Raw genomic sequence first — 19,927 nt, forward strand, 5'->3', positions numbered from 1 at the left:
GGGCTGGTCAACCTTTAATTGTGGGTGGTCATCCCTTTTTCCCTCTGAAAATTACCTTTATTACCTTTATTATCATTGTATCTTTTGTTATCATCACTTCCCACGATTCGCTGCTACACCTTGCTGCAGGTCAGTTCGTTTCTTGTTCCAAGCCGCACCTGATACACAACATTGAGTTAACGTTAAATATACAATGCTAGAACAACATTCAAGACGAGGCCTGTGTCCTGTGTTAGTTTGTTTCATAGTACAGCACCTTCCAGTTCTCTCTCTGAATCTAAGTATACACTTTGTGAATACAAAACATTGCCTCCTCCCCACATTGATTAAGAACACTTCAGTCTTCTCCATTCATCCTCAACTCCAATCTTACTTCCTGCACTTTACTCATATCCAGTTGAATTTAATTGTCACTGCTATCACACCCCAGTGTTTTACTCCAGTACCCAAGCATCCCTCTGACAACCTACAACAGGGAGCCTCTGACCCATGAGCATAGTTTAACCAATGTGAGATTTAGTCCAGCTCTTTGGCCCATGGTGAGATCCAGGAGAAAACAGCTGCTGTAAGGATGAATTTAACCTCTGCAGCACTGCATCAGGGATTGAGCTCAAAATTATTGGGGCTCCCTCCCTAAAAGCATTGTGGGTTCTGCTTTCACTAAATGGACTGCAGTAGGTCAAGAAGGCAACATGCCGCCACATTTTTGAGGGCAAGTGAGAATGCTAATATGCTGTTTAGGAAAGACTACCAGAGTGACCATAAAAATGGCTCCTGTGAATACAAGTGGATACAGTGTGTGGTATTTTTAATGAAGAGTAGACAAATGAATTTTTTCATTGAGGTGAAGCACAAGCTGATGCGCCTGATTAGTGGAGAAGCAGATTCTGTCATGAAAAGAAGTTAACGTGGGACAGCAAGTAAAATCAGGGCACTTCAGAAAAAAAACGTGTGCAAGCCTACTTCGTGAGTCTAAGAAAGGAGAATACAATGTTGCTGAAGCCACTCGCCATATTAAAATATAGATTTTGCTCAGAGGGAGCGTTTGTAAAGGAGCCTATCATTGCAACTGCTAGTTTTACTATTTCCAGAGAAACATGAGTCTTTTCAGTGTGAGTTGCCTTGCAGAACCATGTCAGATTTCACTATTAATGTGGCACAGGATGTTGAATCCCAAACTTTTCAGTCAGCTGCAGAATCTTTTTACAGCGTGAAGCTAATGATGAGATAAGAAACACAACGAGAACTAGTCAACTGACTCTCTTTCGTGTATTGAATCTCAGATTTTGAGATTAGAAAGAAGTTGCAGCTTTTGTGGCAGTGCATGACATCACCAAAGGGAGGGAAGATTGTTTTGACAGTTTTATATTTGCAGTGCACAGACTTTTACTTAACAACTTATCCTCTTAAAGTGGTCTTGCTACTAATGGTGCTCCGTAAATGTTTGGATCTCGAGATTAGTAACTCTAGTCAAGAAGGAAAGGGACTGCCTCAACCTTGATAAATGTGAGTTAAATGCCACACTCTTTCTTTCATCAAATGAATTTGTGCGTACGGTCCCTGCAGCTGAGAAATTTAATGTCAAAAGTTGATGCTTGATCCTAATTGATTAAAAATAGAATTTTGAAGAGTTACTGAAAGTTCTTGAGTCAGTATGATGGTTTAGTTTGCTGTTGTGAAATGAGAGGATTTTTAAAATGCATTTGTGGAATATGGGTGTTGGTGGGTGAACCAGCATTTATTGCCCATCTCCAGTTGTCATTTGAACTGACTGGCATACTAGGATCGTTTGAGGACAGTTAATAGTCAGCGACACTACAGGTCAGCCAAATCGGGTAAGAAAACAAGAACTAGGAATGGAAGTAGGCAATTCAGCACCTCGAGCCAGCTCAGCCATTTAATACGACCATGTCTGATTGCACTTCAGCCTCAACTTCACCTTCCTGCCTGCTATCCAAACCCTTCAATCTGTAACTAATTAAACATCTATCAAAGTTATTCAGTGTCCCAGCATCCACCACACTCTGGGGTAATGAATTACATGACCCTTTAAAAGATGTTATTTCTGCTCAACTCTTTTAAATCTGTTAGCCCTTAGCCTAAAAATAGACTCCTCATTCGATGTTACCCCACATGAGGAAACATCTGCTCTGTGTCCACTTTATCAATCTTCTTCAGCATCATACACACTTCAGTCAGAGCTACTGTCATTCTTGTTAACTCCACAGAGTGTAGACCTAAACTGCTCAATCTTTCTCCATAAACGATTGTCAGAGTTTGAGCTATAGGGAGAGTTTGAATAGCCTGGGGCTATTTTTCCTGGAGTGTCAGAGGCTGAGGGGTGACTTATAGAAGTTTATAAAAGCATGAGGGACATGGATAGGGTGAATAGGCAAGGCCTTTTTGCCCAAGGTAGGGGGCGTCAAAGTAGAGAGCATAGGTTTAATGTGAGAGGGAAAGAGTTAAAAGGGACCTAAGGGGCAACATTTTCATGTGGAGGGTAGTGCGTTTATGGAATGAGCTGTCAGAGGAAGTGGTGAATGCTGGTGTAATTACAACATTTTAAAAGGCATGGATATATGAATAGGAAGGGTTTGGAAGGATGTCGGGCAAATGTTGGAAAATGGGACTAGATTAATTGAGAAAATTTGGTTGACGTGTTCGAATTGGACCGAAGGGTCTCTTTCCATGGTGTACATCTCTGACTCTAAGACAAACCCTTCATTTATGGAGTAAAGCTAGTTAGTGAATCTCCTGTGAACTCCAGTGCAACCACTTCCCCCTCCTTTTAGGCGTACCAATACTCCAGGTGTGGTCTTGGTAATGTCTTTTAAAATTGCACAACATTTCACTACTTCTATACTCTGTTCCCTTAACAATAAGTGCCAAAAATCCATTTGCTTTCCTTGTTACTTGCTATACCTGCATGGTAGTTTTGTGATTCATGCATGAGGGCACCTAGATCCTTCTGCACCAAAGCATTGTGTTTTCTTCCTCTTTGCTTAAACAATAAGTTGCTTTTTTACTCCTGTGACCGAACTAGTTAACTTATCAATATTAAATCCCACCTGCTAAATTTTGGCCCCCGATGGCCGTTTCCTTCGCCAACGGGCATTGGTGAACCAGATGGGCTTTTGCAACAATCGACAATAATGATCGCCATCAGGCTAGCTTGTAATACCAGATGTCACTGTCACTGCCTCCCCCATCAGCTAGGCAGAATGCTGATGCAGTTTTATGAACCAAGGAACACAAAGTGAACATTTTGAGACAAAACAAGTCTGTAGCTGTGCTAAGTGACCACAAGTGGTAGTGTGACTAAGTATTCGTGGTCAATATTGTGCACTATCTGTCTGAGTTCAGTGTCAAGTAGTGAGTAACAGCTAGGTTCTTAGCTCTTTTAAATGTGAAATCGTTGGACACCAAATTGAAGTGTAGCCATTTCAGCTGGAAAAGGGTGGCACATTATATTTTTCTACCCTTCATGCCATGGAATGTGCAAATTTACTTCAGAAATTTTCTACATGATTTTAGGACCTAAAAATGTGAGAACCAGAGTTGAATACTTTTGCCACACTGCTCAATATTGAAGTTGCTGATGTACCTGGGAATCTTCAACTTCAAGTCTTAACTGCAAAGCAACAGTGAACTGAAGGCCATACAATAATCTCCCTCTGCTGAAATGCTAGACTCCATGCAGGTACCCAAATTTTCCAAACTCGGAGACATGAACTAAGAATTGCATCACTGTTGAGAACTATACACTGCTGTGAGCAATTATTTTCAAAACTTTGTGGAAAAGAACTTTCTGTATTCGAAATTAACACAAGAATTTGGAACGACAGTTGTAAATAGCAACGTAGAGCCCATAACATCTTCATTGGCAGCAGCTATAAGGCTTACCAAAGCAAAGCAACCTTGACTATCACGTTTAAGACAAGTGAGTTAAATGCTTTTTGTTTTCATTCCCCAAGCAGGTAAGTGGGGTATTGGTTTCGTGTTTCATCCAAAAAAAGGAAGCATGCCTGACAGTGTAGTATGCCCTCTGTGGTCCACTGGAATATCAGCTGTGATTTTAACGCTTAAGCCCTGGGGTAGAATTTGAGCTTGGTGACTCGGGCAAGAGTGCAACCAGCTGGGTCCCAGCTGATGCCAAATAGCAGGCTTGAGAATTATGAAAGGGCTTGATTAGGCAGACATACAGGCAATCTCAGCTTGTGTAGACTGTAACTAGGTGTCATAAATGAGTCTGCCTAATAGGAAATTCAGGGAGAAAAAAGAATTGCAAGTGGTTAAAATAGGAGTTCAATTTCACATGTAATTGCAGGGTCCTACTTTGTCATAGCATGTAAAATGCCTAGATCTGCAAAACCTGGAAGGTTGTGCATGTTTGTGAGGGTATTCACTGAAATGTGAGGGAATACAGGAGATTACATGAGGGCATAGGTTTAGTAAAGCAGTAAGATCGACAGGTTGTCTTCCCGCTGCAGGGGAAATATTGAATTTGGAGACAATACAGTGACAAATCGGTAGAATGGTACCGAAGTCTCAAAGCTTGAGGTACATTCTTTTGGAGGTAACACTAACCACCCTTTTGCCATTTCAATCCAGGGAATAAACCATTCAGAACAAACCCGTTACAGAAATTGTGCAATTCCAAAAGACTAGACATTGTTGAAATAATGATTTAAAGCTAAGTTTTGGCATCTGCAAAACCAAGGTCAAATTGACCAGAAAAGTTATCGACCAAATGCAGCGGATAGTAGGCTAGGGAATAGATTGAGAGAAAAGCAGTGGCACATACTTAAGGGAGTATTTCAGAAAAAGTTTACCCCTATTATAACCAAATTCTGAGAGCAGACCCTCCCATCTGTTTTAAATTAACAAAGTCGAGGAAAGCATCAGACTCAAAAGTGCATAAGTGTGTGAAGAAAAGTGACAGGTCAGATGATTGAACACCATATAAAGAATAGCAGAGAATGACTAAAATTATTCAGAAGGAATTCAGAGCATGAAAGAAACTAGGTTTATAAAACATCGATTTTTTTTTTTTACACTTGGGAAATAACTGTGTGTTGGTCCTTTAGACAATGAGAATGGGGAGTGAGTAGGTAATAAGGAAATGGCGGATGAAATTAACAAGTCTTGTTAGGCAAGGGAATCATAAGTGATCAGGAGCAGCTGGAAATGTGGAATTTGGAATGTGCACAGATCAGCCATGATCTTACTGAATGGCAAAGCAGACGTGGGCTGAATTGCTGACTTCTGCATGTAATACATGTTTTATGTAAAGTAACAATATAGTTAACAGAAGTCTTGATCAGCAATTTAGACATGAATATTTTGAGAAAATATAAATGCTAGTGGCTTCACAGAAGTTTAAACTCAGCAAAAATATATGTTGCATTAAATTTTTAACAATCTGCAAGTCATAACATCAACTCTAATGACGCAACAGAGTTTTGAAATTGCTGCTGATAAAAGGGAGAAACAAACCTGAATTTTGCTTTTCAGATTAAGGCTTTGTTTAAGGGCGGAAACAAGATGGTTCTCCAATGGTGCTAGCCTCTTAAAGGAGCAATACCCCATTCCTATTTTCATCACAGCACAATGGCTGTATCAAAAACTTGCATTTCTGAGGAGGCAAATATAATTCATCTTCGCAATGGAAGCAGCAAGTGAAGTGAGAAGTCTTACTAAATTTCTCTTCGACTGCCTCCCACCTACCAACTGGTTGAGAGAGGTACAAGACTGGTAGTTTAACTTTACAGGATTTAGATGTTTCATACGAGATAGAGAAGGATGTAAAAGAGGTGAGGGAGTTGCGTTACTGATCAGGGAAAATATCACAGCTATGTTGAGGAAAGGACTCTTTGGAGGGCTCATCCAGAGAGGCCATGTGTGTAGAGTTCTGCAATAGAAAGTGTGCAATCACTTTGGGAATTTACAACAGGCCTCCCAAAAGCCAGCTGGAACTAGAAGAACAGATAAGTATGGGGACGTACGGGGAAAAAAGGTTTTCAAAAAAAAAGTAGGTGATTTTTAACTTCGCTGGTATTGCCTGGGATTATTTTAGTACCGGGGCTCGGTTTGGGGGAGGGGGCATTTGTTAGGTGTGTCCAAGAGGGTTTCTTGAAGCAATATGTAAACAGTGCAAATTGGGAAGGGGCTATAGAGCCATGCTAGACCTGGTGTTAGGAATGAGCCTGGTCAGGTGATTATAGTTTATGGGGGAGCATTTGAGAACAGTGACTGTAATTCCCTAAGTTTTAAGTTGATTACGGATAAGGATAACAGTGGTGCTCGGATGAAAGTACTAAACTAGTGGAAGGCTATCTATCAAAACATTAGCTAGGAACTGGGGAGTGTATACTGGGGGCAGCTGTTTGAGGATAAATCCATATCTGGCATCTGGAAATCTTTTAAAGGCCAGTTGATTTTGAGTTCAGGACCAGCATGTCCCTGTGAAAATGAAGGATAAGGATGGCAAGATTCAGGAACCTTTGATAACAAGAAATGTTGAGCTTAGTCAAAAAACAAAAAGGCTATGTAAGGATTCGGAAACAGCACCCTTGAATATTAAAAAAAAAAAAAGCAGGAAAGAACTGAAATGAGGGCTAAGAGGGACCATAAAATGTCCCTGGCAAACAGGATTAAGGAAAATCTCAAGGTGTTTTATACAAGGAGCAAGAGGGTACACAGGGAATGGTTATGTCCACTCAAGGACAAAAGAGGCAGTTTATGCGTGGAGCTGGAGAAATTTTGAGATCCTTGATGAACGTTTCTGCTTTGCTATTTACAAAGGAGAAGGACATCGTGGATTGAGAGTTGAGAGAAGGGTACATTGATATTCTAAGGCATGTCAATGTGAAAAAGATGGTGATGCTGGGTATTTTGACAAGCATTTAGACCTCATGGGATCTATCACAGAATGCTGAGGGAGATGAGGTCGGAAATTTCTGGGGCTTTGTATGAAAGCTTGATATCCTGTCATTACAGGAGAGGTCCCAGAGGACGAGAGAATAGCTAATGTTCCTTTGTTGAAGATACAGGCCAGTAAGCTCTAGGTCACTGGTAGGGCATTTATTGGAGAATGTTCTTAGAGGACAGGATTTACTCACATTGGATAAATATGGACTTATTAGAATAGGCAGCATGGCTTTGTGGTGATAGTCATGTCTCAAGCTTGGCTGAGTTTTTTTTTGAGGAAGTAACAAAGATGATTGAGGGCTATGGTAGGTTGTCTACGTAGACTTTAGCAAAGACTTGGCTAAGGTTCCTCATGGCAGGCTGAGTGACAAGGTGAATTCACATGGGATCTGTGGTGAGTTGGTAAGATGGATACAGAGCTGCTAGGTCATAAGACAATAGTAGTGGAAAGGGTGTTTTTCTGACTAGTGTTGCGTAGGCGATCTGATTTGCAAAGTTTTTGGACAGTGCAAAGATTGGGGAAGCTGCTGATAGTGAGAGGATTGCCACAAGATATAGATAGACTGGAGACTTGGGCAGAGAAATGGTGGACGGAATTTAATCCAGACAAATGCAAGGTTATGTGTTTTGGAATGTCTAATCCAGGAGTACAGTGTACAGTAAATGGCAGAACCTTTTAGAAGTTGCAACATAAATGTCCAAAATTTGCAAGATTTGGGTCCACAGGTCCCTGAAAGCAGCAATACAAATGATTAAGGTGGTCACTTACTCATGAACATGTGGGTTTAAGGTAAAAGCAAAAATGTTGAAAGGCGATGTGAGGGGCAAGGTTTTTAGAGGGTGGGATGCCCCTAAGATACGTGACCAGAGGAGGTGGTAGAAGCCAATAGAATAGCAATGTTTAAGAGGCATCTGGACGGAAGGCAGAGAATAGAGGGATACAGACTTCATAGGGGCAAAAAGACTTCAGTTTACGAAGGTGTCATGTATCAGCAAAGGCTTGGTATGGTCGAAGGCCCGGTTCCTGTGCTGTACAATCATTTATTTTTGTTCTTTATAAGCTGAAACAGTTGTGAATCACCATGCTGCATTGACTTTTTCAAATTAAAAAGTCTCCTCTCACTTGGTACCTGTTACTTGTAAGCAAAAATGAATTGAATGAGGGGATTAATCAGAAAAGCATCCTTCTGTACACCACAACAGTAATTACATTTAAAAGAAATGTTTGAAGATTTACAACTCAATGAGCAATGGGGTGGTAAGATGTAGGATGGTCGCGAGGTAAGGCTTTTAAAAATTGTTGAGTTTTCTCAGGCCATTCTATTGTCTATGCTTAATCTCTAGAGTAATGTTTCCTTCGGAACCTTCTCCAACTTTCAATCACTTGAGTCTTAAGTTTTGTTTCTTGTCATGTGTATTGCAGTACATATGGTGCTTAACCAGAGAAAAGTATAACACCCAGTGTACATTAGGGTTGCACTGCCTCTGTGTTGGCATATAGCTTCAACTTTGTAATTTTGAATTTAATAAATACCTCTGTCACTGAGGTTTGCAAGATTTATTAGCTAAACTGTGGATTGCATTGTAAGGTATTTGCAGATATAGATGAAGCATGTCATCACCGTTTTAAGTAGGAAACATCGATAATGCGTGTTTGTTTTCCTTAATGAATCGGGGGTGAGGTCATCTAAGGAAGGTGATTTAGAATATTTGCTGGACATTGGGGTACTGCACAGTTTGGTTAGTGTTTATCATTGTGTTGACGTGAACTCTAGGAATGGCTTCAAAAGGATAAGAGTACCTTGGTTATTTAAATGGCACAATGGTTCATCCTACGCTAGTGCACAGCTGTAAAACATGGTTAAACATAGATTGCCATGACTATCTTTACAAAAGGTATGACTTTTCACTGTGAGGCTATGTGCCACACTTTGTGATTAGAAGTAAAATAATTCATCATTTCAGCATCCCAAGAATTAGTCTCATTATTCCCTGAAATGTGGCATAAAATTCCTGCCAGCTGTTTTTTGAATGTAGGAGCTCCAATTAATTGATCAAAATGATGAAACAAACTCTTCTGTATCAAACGCACTTGGCATAATTTTTTTTTAGAAAAAGGCTCCAATCTTTTGCTCTGTGGATAGTGGGAGATTGGGCACGTGATAGAGATGCATGCGAGGACCTTTTCAGAAGTCCTGATGCAGTGACTCCACAGTGGATGGCGGCAGTGAGTTTGGACAATTCCGACTGACTTAGCTTGATAATTACCTCGGACCTACTAGATTAAAACAATGTCTAAACCCTTGATAACTATAAATGATTAACCTTGCCTCAGTCAAACCCTCAACTTCCCTGACGAGATGCATGCACCAAATTCTGACTCCTTAAGCTGACTACTCATCTTGTAACCCTTCCTACTCTGCCGTTCGTCTCCCTTGCCTCACTCGTACACACTCAACACTAATACGTTGAAAAGCTGTCTGGATGTCCCAGAGGTTTTCAGCATGTTTGTGATTGAATGTAGCATAATGATGCTATTGCATTTATGAAAAAAAGGGCATAGCATGTCTTCCCTCAACAATCCAGAATCACAAAGAAGGCCTTCTATTTTGTATACGTTCCATGCTTCTGAAGAGAAAAGCATCGTGCGTCCTGGCCAGAAATGTGAGTTTGATTGTACCCAAAAATGTTGGAGTGCGTGGCAATTTGACCATGACTGCCACTCCTCGGAAGATTGGGACCAAAATATTTTTAATCTTTTTGTAGCAAAGCTTCATGTTGCATTACTGTTAGGACGATGCAATAGGAGATCGGCAACATAATTATTTTAAAGAAAAAAGCAAATGGCATTGTGCATTCTAAATCACCAGTGTAGGTTTATCCATTAATTGATTGGGGCGGCACGGTGGGTCAGTGGTTAGCACTGCTGCATCACAGTGGCAGGGACCCTCTGGCGACTGTCTGTGTGGAGTTTGCACATTGTCCCCATGTCTGCGTGGGTTTCCTCCAGGTGCTCCGGTTTTCCCCCCACAGTCCAAAGATGTGCAGTTAAGGTGGATTGGCCATGCCAGATTGCCCATAGTGTTCAGGGATGTGTCGCTTAGATGGGTGATGGGGAATGGGTCTGGGTGGGATGCTGCAAGGGTTGATGTGGACTTGTTGGGCCGAAGCACCTGTTTCCACACTGTAGGGATTCTATGTATTGAGATAATATGAAAAATTGAGCCCCACCACCATTAAAATGTTTTCTATATACTAATAGCGTGTTATACTTTCTACATGGGTACTGAGACCAATTCAGGTCATGTTGAGCTCGACCCTGTAGAGAGTTATCGAGTTAACTGAATTCACATCTGTGGTTTCAGATTTTCTTGCTACGACTCAGCATATTTGAAGTCAAACAGTATCTGGTCCGTGAATATTTGAATCCTGTTGCAGTACGTGTCAGATGAAAATCAACCAAGATGGGCAAAGTTAAGGCTTTTCTAAAGCAAAAATGTCTTACTTACTTTTCTAAACAAAAAATGAAAATTGTGATGAGACAGGAGTGTGTGTCTGTATATGTACAGTAATATTTGTTTTAATTGGCAAATGGTTACATCTGAAATACCAGATGTTTACTGTATTATTGATCTCTGATGTCCAAGTAACCAGTTAAGGGTGTGATTGAGAAGGCTCTCTGCTGGTAAGTTTTATTTAAGGCAAAGTTGTATCATTGTTTGTGATTTATGCTGTAGATAAAGGATAATAGTGATGTGTATACTCTCAGCATTACATTTCTATTACATAGTGTTTGTTTTTACTTTGATTATGTCAACCTCTTGATCAACCAGAATATTTGATCATCTGACACACTCCTGGTCCCATAGGTGCCATTTAATGAAATGTTAGCTGTGTATGGTTTTGCATTTGTATTTTAGAATAGTAGAACATGTAGTTGGTTACTTTTCTGAAGGATTGGAAAAATTGAAGTATTTTCAGAACAGTGACCTAATCCAATCTGTGTCAAAGAGCAGGGAACCATTCGAATGTTTAGGAAGGGAATTGGTTTGTTTGTGCTGGTTTATGACAGAGTGTATATGTTGAAGGTTGTTTAGCTTCCTTTTGGTTCAGGTCAGAGGTATCTTGACAGGGATTAGAAGAAAATATAGTTTCTCTCCTACAAAAGGTGTGTGGACCAGTTCGCGAAAAGCACATGTGCTTCAGGAGACAAGTTTCAGTTTATGCACCTTCTAGATGAGGAACCATTGATTTGGAAACCTACAAGTATTGAAAGCTGAAGAGTTTTCATCTCTTTTGCACGTATTCAGTTGAGGAGACTCCACAGTTCACGGTAAAGAACTGGGGGAATCACTGTTGAACTGAAAGATTTAATGTGATGGCTAATTTCTCCCTGGATTTGACTAACTGTGAAGAGTTGGTGTTGAGGTATAGCTCAAATCTTTGGTTTGCTGTGTGAGTTTTAAGTGTTTTTTAAAACTGCTGTATATCTAAGTGACACTTTTTCTTTGTTTTGTGTAATAAACTTCAACCTTGTGTGATTGTTTAAATCAATGAACACCCAATTAAACAATTTTTTTTAAACTATCCATCAGGCCACATTTCATTCTGGGACCTGAGTTGTCCAGTTGTACCATTAGTTAGGATCATGACAAAGATTCCCACCTCAGTATTGACTAGATCTGTATCCTTGATTTTGGTTTATTGGTTCAGAATTGCTTAAGGTAAAATTCAGATCAATTTTGCTAAATTGTAGACTATTATTTCTATATTATTTGTTGTCCAAATTGGGTATTTTGAAGAGTAATTGTTTCAAACCCTTCTCATTTTTTTTTTCAGGCTCTACTGCAAGGAGTCCAATTGTAACACCATGAAAGGCATCTGAAAGTTTCCAAACACAGGAGTGTTTTGCTCATTGAGATTATATTTTGCCATCCGTCATGCCAATAGAGTGAAACTTCTATCTGTTGACTACTTGCAATCTGTATAAATGGTAGTCCAAGCAGTTGGTCTTCAGTCACACCTGGGGTGAGCAGCTCCAGATAATTATTCAATACCAGTAAGGAAAATGTTGCAAGAATTAAGAATGCCGACAACTTAGCTTCATGCATCCAACCTGTCCAGTTGTTGTGGAAGGCCCACCATCTGAGGGATCCTCAATCTCTTATCAAGGCCTCACATCTGCTCCTGAAATGTCTCTCTTTCAAGCTTTGGGTCCAGTGCAGACCTGGTTAGGACAAGAATTGGAGAAATGTGGGATTGATGCCATGATCTACACACGATATGTCCTCAGTCTTCTGCTTCATGACAGTTATGACTATGACTTGCAGGAACAGGTATGCAATTACATTACTCAAAATGAAATTAGTGTTCAAGTGACTTGTTTAGAGTTCCCCGATCATGAAATGAGGTGTTTCCATGGTTTAACATAGTGATTCTGAACATTGAATGTTATGTTAAAACAAATTTAGATTGAATAATTGTCTAAGCTAGATTTTTTTCTGTAACTGCATCACCAATGAAGCAATTTGTTTGTGTTAATTTATTGATGGGTCTCTTTATTGCTGACCACAATGCAAGAATTAATGTTTCTGTTAGCTATCAGATGCCAGTAAGTACTACTTAACATAGAATAGTTAAATCTGGCCTCCCTCCCCCAAAACACAGAAGGCCAATTGAAAGTTTGAAAATTGAAATTGGTAGTGTTTTTTTCCTCAGCAAGAGTGTTGATGATTACAGAATCAAGATGATCAGATGGAGTTGAACTACAGATTGGCTGTGAATCTGTTGAATAGCAGAACAGGCTCTGTGGCTTGAAGGATTACTCCTGTTCCACTGTTCCGGAAGTTTTGGAATATAACATTTAACCTATCAGTGCTATAATTTACCTCTAGTGTATTGTTTCTATTTGAAACTTTTTACTTGCCTGTTCTTTGGTTTATAGCTATCTACATCCTTCTGCAGGCTCCTTACATTGTCTTTACAAAACGCTTTTCTTTCTAACTTGCTGCCTGCGAATTTCACGACCATATCTTTGCTCCCCATCTAAGTCATTGCAGAAAATTGTAAGAAGTTGAGACCCCAGCATGACCCCTACAGATTTCCATTCATCATGCCCTGCCAGTCAGCTGAGACTTAGTTACGCATACTCTGTTTTCTACTAAACTGCCAATCTTTACCCATGCTCATGTATTACCCAATGAGCTTTTATGTTTTGCAATAGCATTTGTTGTGGCACATTGTCAAACATGTTGTGGAAGTCCAAGTACAGCTCATCTACCCACTCCCTTTTATCCATTGTACTTTGTTGTGGGTAAATCACCACAAGTTATCCTTAATTTGGCTACTTATTCAGAAATCTCTCAGACAATCAAGTACGGAGACAATGATTTAAACTTGATATTGCATGTAGGAACCAAAATAAGACCTCCTCAAGTAAGCAAGTTAAGCTTCACAACATGGTTTAATATGGCTTTTATGCAATTAATGGTAGAATCTGGCCAGGATTCCAAACAAATGTCTCTCTCTGGAAATGTCCATAGTTTGACCTTTATGCAGTGTTCTTCTTTGAAGTTCTGCTATTGAATTGTTCTGATGTTGGATTTTTATACAAGTTTCTCTTAGTAGTGTGATGTGATATTATTGATGATTGAATGGATTCTTTCATCCCCAACATTGATTACATTTCTGGTCTACAGTTTGCTGCCTTATCAGAAGTTCCTTGTTACATTCTGAGTTAGCTGTCTGCTTAAAAGACAGCTTTTCCTGCAATTAACCCCTTTATTTCAGGATCTTTATTCTGTAGGCAGACCTATTTGGCCATTTGTCATGAGTTAGATTATCAAGCAGCGTTGTCTTCTCTCCCCCAGGAAACAGCTTGTTGTTTGAACTCCTTCCCAGGGATGGTTAATTTGCATGCAGTTTTTAATTCCTTTATTACAGCTTCTCCTTTTCCTTTACATCTTGAGAAACTTTATTCTGGAAAGAATAATTGCTGGCTCTTTGAATCCATGAAGTTCAAGGTTTGACATTTTACAGTATCACATGTTACTCCTTCAAAGAAATTGAATAAATTGGTTAAGCATGACTTTTCCCTTTCCGAATCCACGATGACTCTCACGATTATCTTGAGTTGCTCTAAGTGAGCAGTGTTCAAGACATAATGATCCATTTATAATACCTTCCCCATAACACAAGTCTGCCTCACTGGCCTAGATCTTGTTTATTCCCACTCCCTTATTCAAATATAAGGATTATGTATGAACTTTGCAATCTTATGAAGCCTTTTCTGAATCATGGGGATTTTCCCTATTCTAATTTCTTTGTCTTTATTTAATCTGTCATTGCCATCATTATATAATCTGACCAATCATCTGATCTGCCACTCAGTTTTGTGCAGTTCTGTGCTTTCCCTCAAGCTTGATTCTTTCCCTAAATACTGTAGATTTGGGTACTCCCTTTAGGATTTTCCTTTACAGGAGGAATATACTTATCAGTTTTGAGAGATCCCCTTAAAAGTGTGCCACTCTGAAATTCAAACTCATTATGGCTGCTACTACCTAGGGGTGCCTTTTACTCAGAGGTCTTCATTAATCCTGTCACATTACACAATATAACCTACACTCTCTGGTCAGTTCCAGGACCTGCTGTTTCTAAGGAAATGTCTTGAAGATTGTCTGCTTTGATATTTACACTGGTAAAGGCTGGTACTCACTATTTAGTATTTTAGTATTTTCATGATTTTTGAAGCAATGGAAATAAAAATATAAGCCAGAATAGAAATGACCATACGGTTTATACAGTTAGTGTGTTCATTGAAATCTGTGTTCTCCTTGCCTGTTGTATTGCTGTTTGTTTAATATCCAAATTTTTGTCGGTATTTATCTACTTCTAGATATTCATTGTAGTTTGCTTGGGAAATGTCCTAAATTTGACTTCAATTTGTACCAATTGTTAACTTGAAATGTTGTTCTGAATTAACCTTTATTAATTTTATTTCATGGACTTCTCTTATAAGATGGTTCCTTGTTTGTCTCATTGTTAAAAATCCTTTGCTACTGACTGCATCCTCTGACATTATGAATCAAAATCATGATCCTTGTGTGCACCACTTGGAGTTTGTATTTCCCTGTGCCTCTGTAGTCAAGTGTGTATGGTATGATCAACAGATGGCCTTAAATTTGCTTTCAACTCACATGATTTATTGCTGTTTTCGGTTATTGCAGATAGTATATTTAATATCTTGCACCTCTTAAAGAGATCCATTAAACTGCTTAAGGAAAAGGAATGTTTCTCATCTTTTTCTCTTCTCGCATGTGTTATCTTGCATTTACCTGTATTGAATTCCCGTTATAGGAGTTGTATTCACTTGAGAATTTTGTCTAGATCCTTTTGTAGTTCCTTAGACTCAGTTGCTGTACCTAATTTGTGATGTGAAAATCTGGCAGTTTATAATTGTGTACACTTTGTGAACTGGAACCAGTGAAGAAGGCTCATCATTGACTCTAGTGAAATGCCAGCAGTTAGTTTTGAAATTGCATTTCTTTCAGACAGATGGAGACGGCTACTTTAAAAATAATTTTATGGGAAAAGAAATTATCCAATAATTCAAGTTAAGTAACTAATTTCAAAATGGAACAGTACCTTGCTTGTGCTTAAGGAAACATCAAGTACAAAGTTAATTTGGAATAAATGATTTGGAATTAAAACTTAATCTACCAGGGACCTTTGGTCAGTCCTGGTATGCTATAATGGGGATGTTCAATGTCCACTTTGAAATCACTTCCTCAAATCACTTGAGATCTCCCTCATCATGCTTTTGTAAGTTGTCTACTTAAATCAACTCCTCAGTTGTATGCCTTCAGTATTATTCTGCCTTCAACACCATTTGCACTTGTAAGGCATCTGTGTTCTTTTAGGTCTCTTGCTATTTTGCTGTGTTTCTTGAATCTTGTGTTTAACTTTCCAGCAGTGTTAATTTTTAGGTTTATTGTTTACTGCTTGAACCATTTTAGGCCAATTTTAGTTCTTCCTGGGTTCTCTTTGGTGGTCTTGCTCACTCTTCTATGTTAACTTTTGAGATAACAAGGTGTAGAGCTGGATGAACACAGCAGGCCAAGCAGCATCAGAGGAGCAGGAAAGCTGACATTTCGGTTCTAGACCCTTGCTTTTTCTTCACTTTTTTTTTGCATTGTATTCACAATATATTTAAGATCATGCTTGTTTATTTCCAAGAACCCCAGAGTCTTTGATCTGTGATCCTAGTCCTGAATTTCAAAGAAAGGGAATATCTTTTGAGTGTTCTTAAAGGAGTAAAGTGCTCACTGATATTCCTGTAGAAGTTGTCTTTTAAAAGCTGGCTGGCAAATGACATTGCCGGATTTGACATTAAAACAAACCAGTCAGTCTATATCTTTTATCGCAAAGAGAAATCACTTTGTCAGATGTTTGTCTTTTCTGAGATCATTGGTATTGTCAAGTGGACTGTTCAGAAAGTAGTCCTGCATTGCATTTATTTGTTCAAATTCGAGACCACTTGAATAATTTTATTGATTAAAGTTTCTATTTACCATCTACTTAATTGCACTTAAACTTTTTATGTCTCCTTGTTAGGAACCTAACTTTTTTTTCGTATCGACTTATATGTCTGTGGTAAAATCTTCGTCTCTTTTGTTGCTCTCGTATTACACAACCTAATTTGCCTGGAAACTTATTCCATGAGAGTGGCAGATGAGTTAAACCTGGGGAGAAATTTTTGAAATACTGGTTTGAAATATTACAAGTTGGCACAATTGACATCCTTGGGAGAAGTCAATGAACTCAGAACTGGGCCTTAATTTTTGCTTGACTGGGATGGGTTTCTTTGGGACTCAAAGCTGAGGTGAATTTGAGCTGCAGATCATGTGGGTATTTAAACTTGTCTTTGACCTGCCTGACTTATAAAAAATAACACTTACTGTCAGTGCTGTCTGAATTTGGTTTGGTTCATATTTTGCAGATAATTCTTGTGGATATACATTTTTTTCCAACCTTGTGAAGGACCCAGGTTTCATTCCAGCCTTGAGTGACTGTGAAGTATGCACGTTGTCTTTGTGTCTGAGTGGGTTTTCTCTGGGTGCTTGGGTTTCTTCCCACAGCCCAAAGATGTGCGTGTTAGATGATTTGGCCATGGGATATACAGAGTTAAAGGGCTAGAGAAAAGGGGGATAGGTCTGCGTGGGATTCTGTCAGAGGTTTGGTGTTACTCAATGGGCTGAGTGGTCTGCTTCCATACTGTAGAGATTCTGTGAATTTTTTTTGACAATGGGGTTGGAGTGGAAGGTGGCTTTGTATTTAACCGTATATAAAAGTAATGTCATCACTATCAATAGTAAGGATCATCAGATGTGGTAGGATCAGTGCTTGTGCAGGAGAAGAGTCGAGACCTCTTGGGAGACAAGGACATCTGCAGGTTCTCCCATCAAATGATGAAAGGTATCTGCAGTCTCCTGTTGAAAGACCTGACATCAATAACTGTGGAAATGAGCTGCAGCATAACGTAGATCACTCTTGGCTTGTTTGCTAAAATCAGTAATTATGCAAACTTCCCCTGTAGTGACAGTCAGAATGATCAAGCACTTTGATTCTCCTCTCTTGCTTAGTTCTCCCCTGCAAATGCAGTGTGCCACTGATCCAACAGCTGCTACGGGGCATTTTATTAGATACAAAGAATATTCTTTGTTCACTGCACAGTCAGTATACAATCACCAACAGAGGGACATGCAGACTTGGGTCAGATTTACTGTGAGCTGTCGTGTTTTCTTCACACTGAGGCACTCCAATATCTTTTGGTCCTGATTTTAAGGACTGGTTCATTGGGCGACGCAAGTTCTCCCACTTCAGACTTGGCCCATGATATTGATGGGTAACTCTGCCAATCATGGCTGTTACATGAGCCATGTGACCACATTGAACAATCATTTAGAAAGGTGAAGATGATGTTGTGACAAGGCTAGAAGTCTCCTTCACTTGAGGCTGCAAGAATGATAGTGATGTATTGTACCCTGTACAACATCTCTCAGCTGAGACAACTCTAGGCGAAAGAGGATGTGGGGGCTCCTCATTTCTGAATGAGGAGAACATGGAGAATAAACAAGAAAATGAAAATAGGACGTCTTCACCAGACCAGCAACTTGCATTGCTGCTAGGTATATCATCTTATTGTTTCACCTACTTTGTTTCACAGTAGGTGTATGTGGTTCATTACAACCACTTTAGAGCTAAGCCCTCCTCTTTGCATTACATAGTCTTTCAACCAGTAATCAGTCATTGCACATCTGCCTTTCAAGCAAGTGACAATAGAGTTTGTCTTCAGATGCAGAAGTGATGATAAGAAATTTTGAGGTATCATCTTAGAACACAGCATAATATTTTGCCAAAATATTTTGCAAATTAGTTTCTTTAACTTAATACTTCCTGGTTTTGGTATATTGTGTGTCATATGAGGCTTCAGTTGAGTTTGGAGACAGCCTGCTTAGATCTGTCCTGTAGGCTGCTCAGACCATTTTGGTCTATACTTGGTTTAATTTTTCAGCCTGATCATATTCAGCTTCCCATGTATCTGAGCAAGGACAGACTCTGCCATCATTCAATTTGCCAGCAGGATGAGGCAGGATCAACCGTTGATAACTGTGTGTTTTGAATGGATTCCAGTTTCCTCTTTTTTTTCCACCATTATCCTTCTGAGATTGTAACCTAATGAATTCCTGGTTGGAAGACTTGATATTTAGTCCAATGGCCATAACTTAATTCGCAAAAAATAAATCTGTGATTACAATACAGAAACATTAAAAGCGGAGTACCGCAGATGCTGGAGATCTGTGTTATGGACCAGACCAAACCTCCTCAAAATATATTAAGTAGATAGCCTAGACCCCAGTTTTTTTTCTTAAAGGCAAATGTAAGGTGTGTTCTGGATACAATTTGACTGGTCAAGCTATTAGGCTTGAAGCAAAACCGATTGTATTCTTAACACTATGGTTAAAACACAGACAAAATTTAAAAGTCTTACCTTGTTAAGTATTTAAGTTATCAGCTACTACTGATTAGTTGCTCCAGGACAGCCACATCCCATAAATATACCGTTGGCAGAAGCAAATTCCATAAAATAGATTGTCTCACATGCAGTGTTTCACCAGTCCAGGAGGAAAGAACATCAAGAGAAAATTCTGAGAGAGACCTGAAGCATTTTACAGTAGCAGGAAGAGATGTATAACAGCTACTGAAAGTTGAACTAAACTCCTGGTTCTGAGACCTTGACCCCACTTCCTTCATGCTGCTTTTAGAAAAAAAACTAAGCTTACTACATTGCTGGGCTCACAGCAGGCAGCTCATCCCCCTAATTTGCAATACTCCCTTTCAAAAGAAACATGACAGAACAAATCTTTCTGAAAGGCACAGCTCATAACATGAGATAAGTGATAGAAACTCAGGTGTGGCAGCATCTATGGAGAAAGAGACAGAAGAATCATATTGTACTTGTGCGTTCATTCACTCTCTCCACAGATTATAATATGGTGATAGTTTTCTTAGTTTGAGAGCAAAGTGAGAAGTCAGTATACCTTTGTTGGTTATATGTGGTAATTGTCTGGAGTATGTTCTTTATTCTGAGCTTCTTTATACATGCAACGTTATTTTTCTTGCTTTTGAGGAGCAATCGGGAGTCCAGTATCAATAGGGCAATTCACTTAATATTGATAGAGAAGTTTGTAAAGTTCATAATGCAGCACAAAGTCAATTTGTTTGAAAAAGTAATGCTCACTTGTTAAAGGTGAATCGTATCTGATGAACTTGATTGCAGTCTTGGATTAAAATAAGAGTGTTGATGGCTTGTATGAGGACTTCTAAATAAGATTAAAGGGCCATATAAAATATGTTGAGCATTCTAAAAAGTCATGAGATTAAATGGGCTGTGCCAGAATGGATATGAAATTAGCAAAGTTACTGAAAGCAGTGATAA

At 39.2% G+C, this 19,927-nt stretch overlaps 1 protein-coding gene across 11 annotated transcripts in view; it reads left to right on the forward strand.

The window, feature by feature from the left end:
- Window positions 1–19,927, forward strand: part of kiaa0232 (KIAA0232 ortholog) — a 114,496-nt gene that overhangs the window by 25,328 nt on the left and 69,241 nt on the right. For 8 of the 11 annotated variants that reach the window (XM_048605564.1, XM_048605581.1, XM_048605578.1 and 5 more), the window contains one exon: window positions 11,770–12,266. The exons of the other annotated variants lie outside the window; for them this stretch is intronic. In XM_048605564.1, coding sequence (XP_048461521.1) covers window positions 12,036–12,266 — 231 coding nt within the window. In that variant the 5' untranslated portion in view covers window positions 11,770–12,035. The remainder of the gene's footprint in view (window positions 1–11,769; window positions 12,267–19,927) is intronic. 11 annotated transcript variants of the gene reach the window in all.

Source organism: Rhincodon typus, chromosome 1 (assembly GCF_021869965.1).
Source record: "Rhincodon typus isolate 14 chromosome 1, sRhiTyp1.1, whole genome shotgun sequence".
Taxonomy (NCBI): Eukaryota; Metazoa; Chordata; class Chondrichthyes; order Orectolobiformes; family Rhincodontidae; genus Rhincodon; species Rhincodon typus.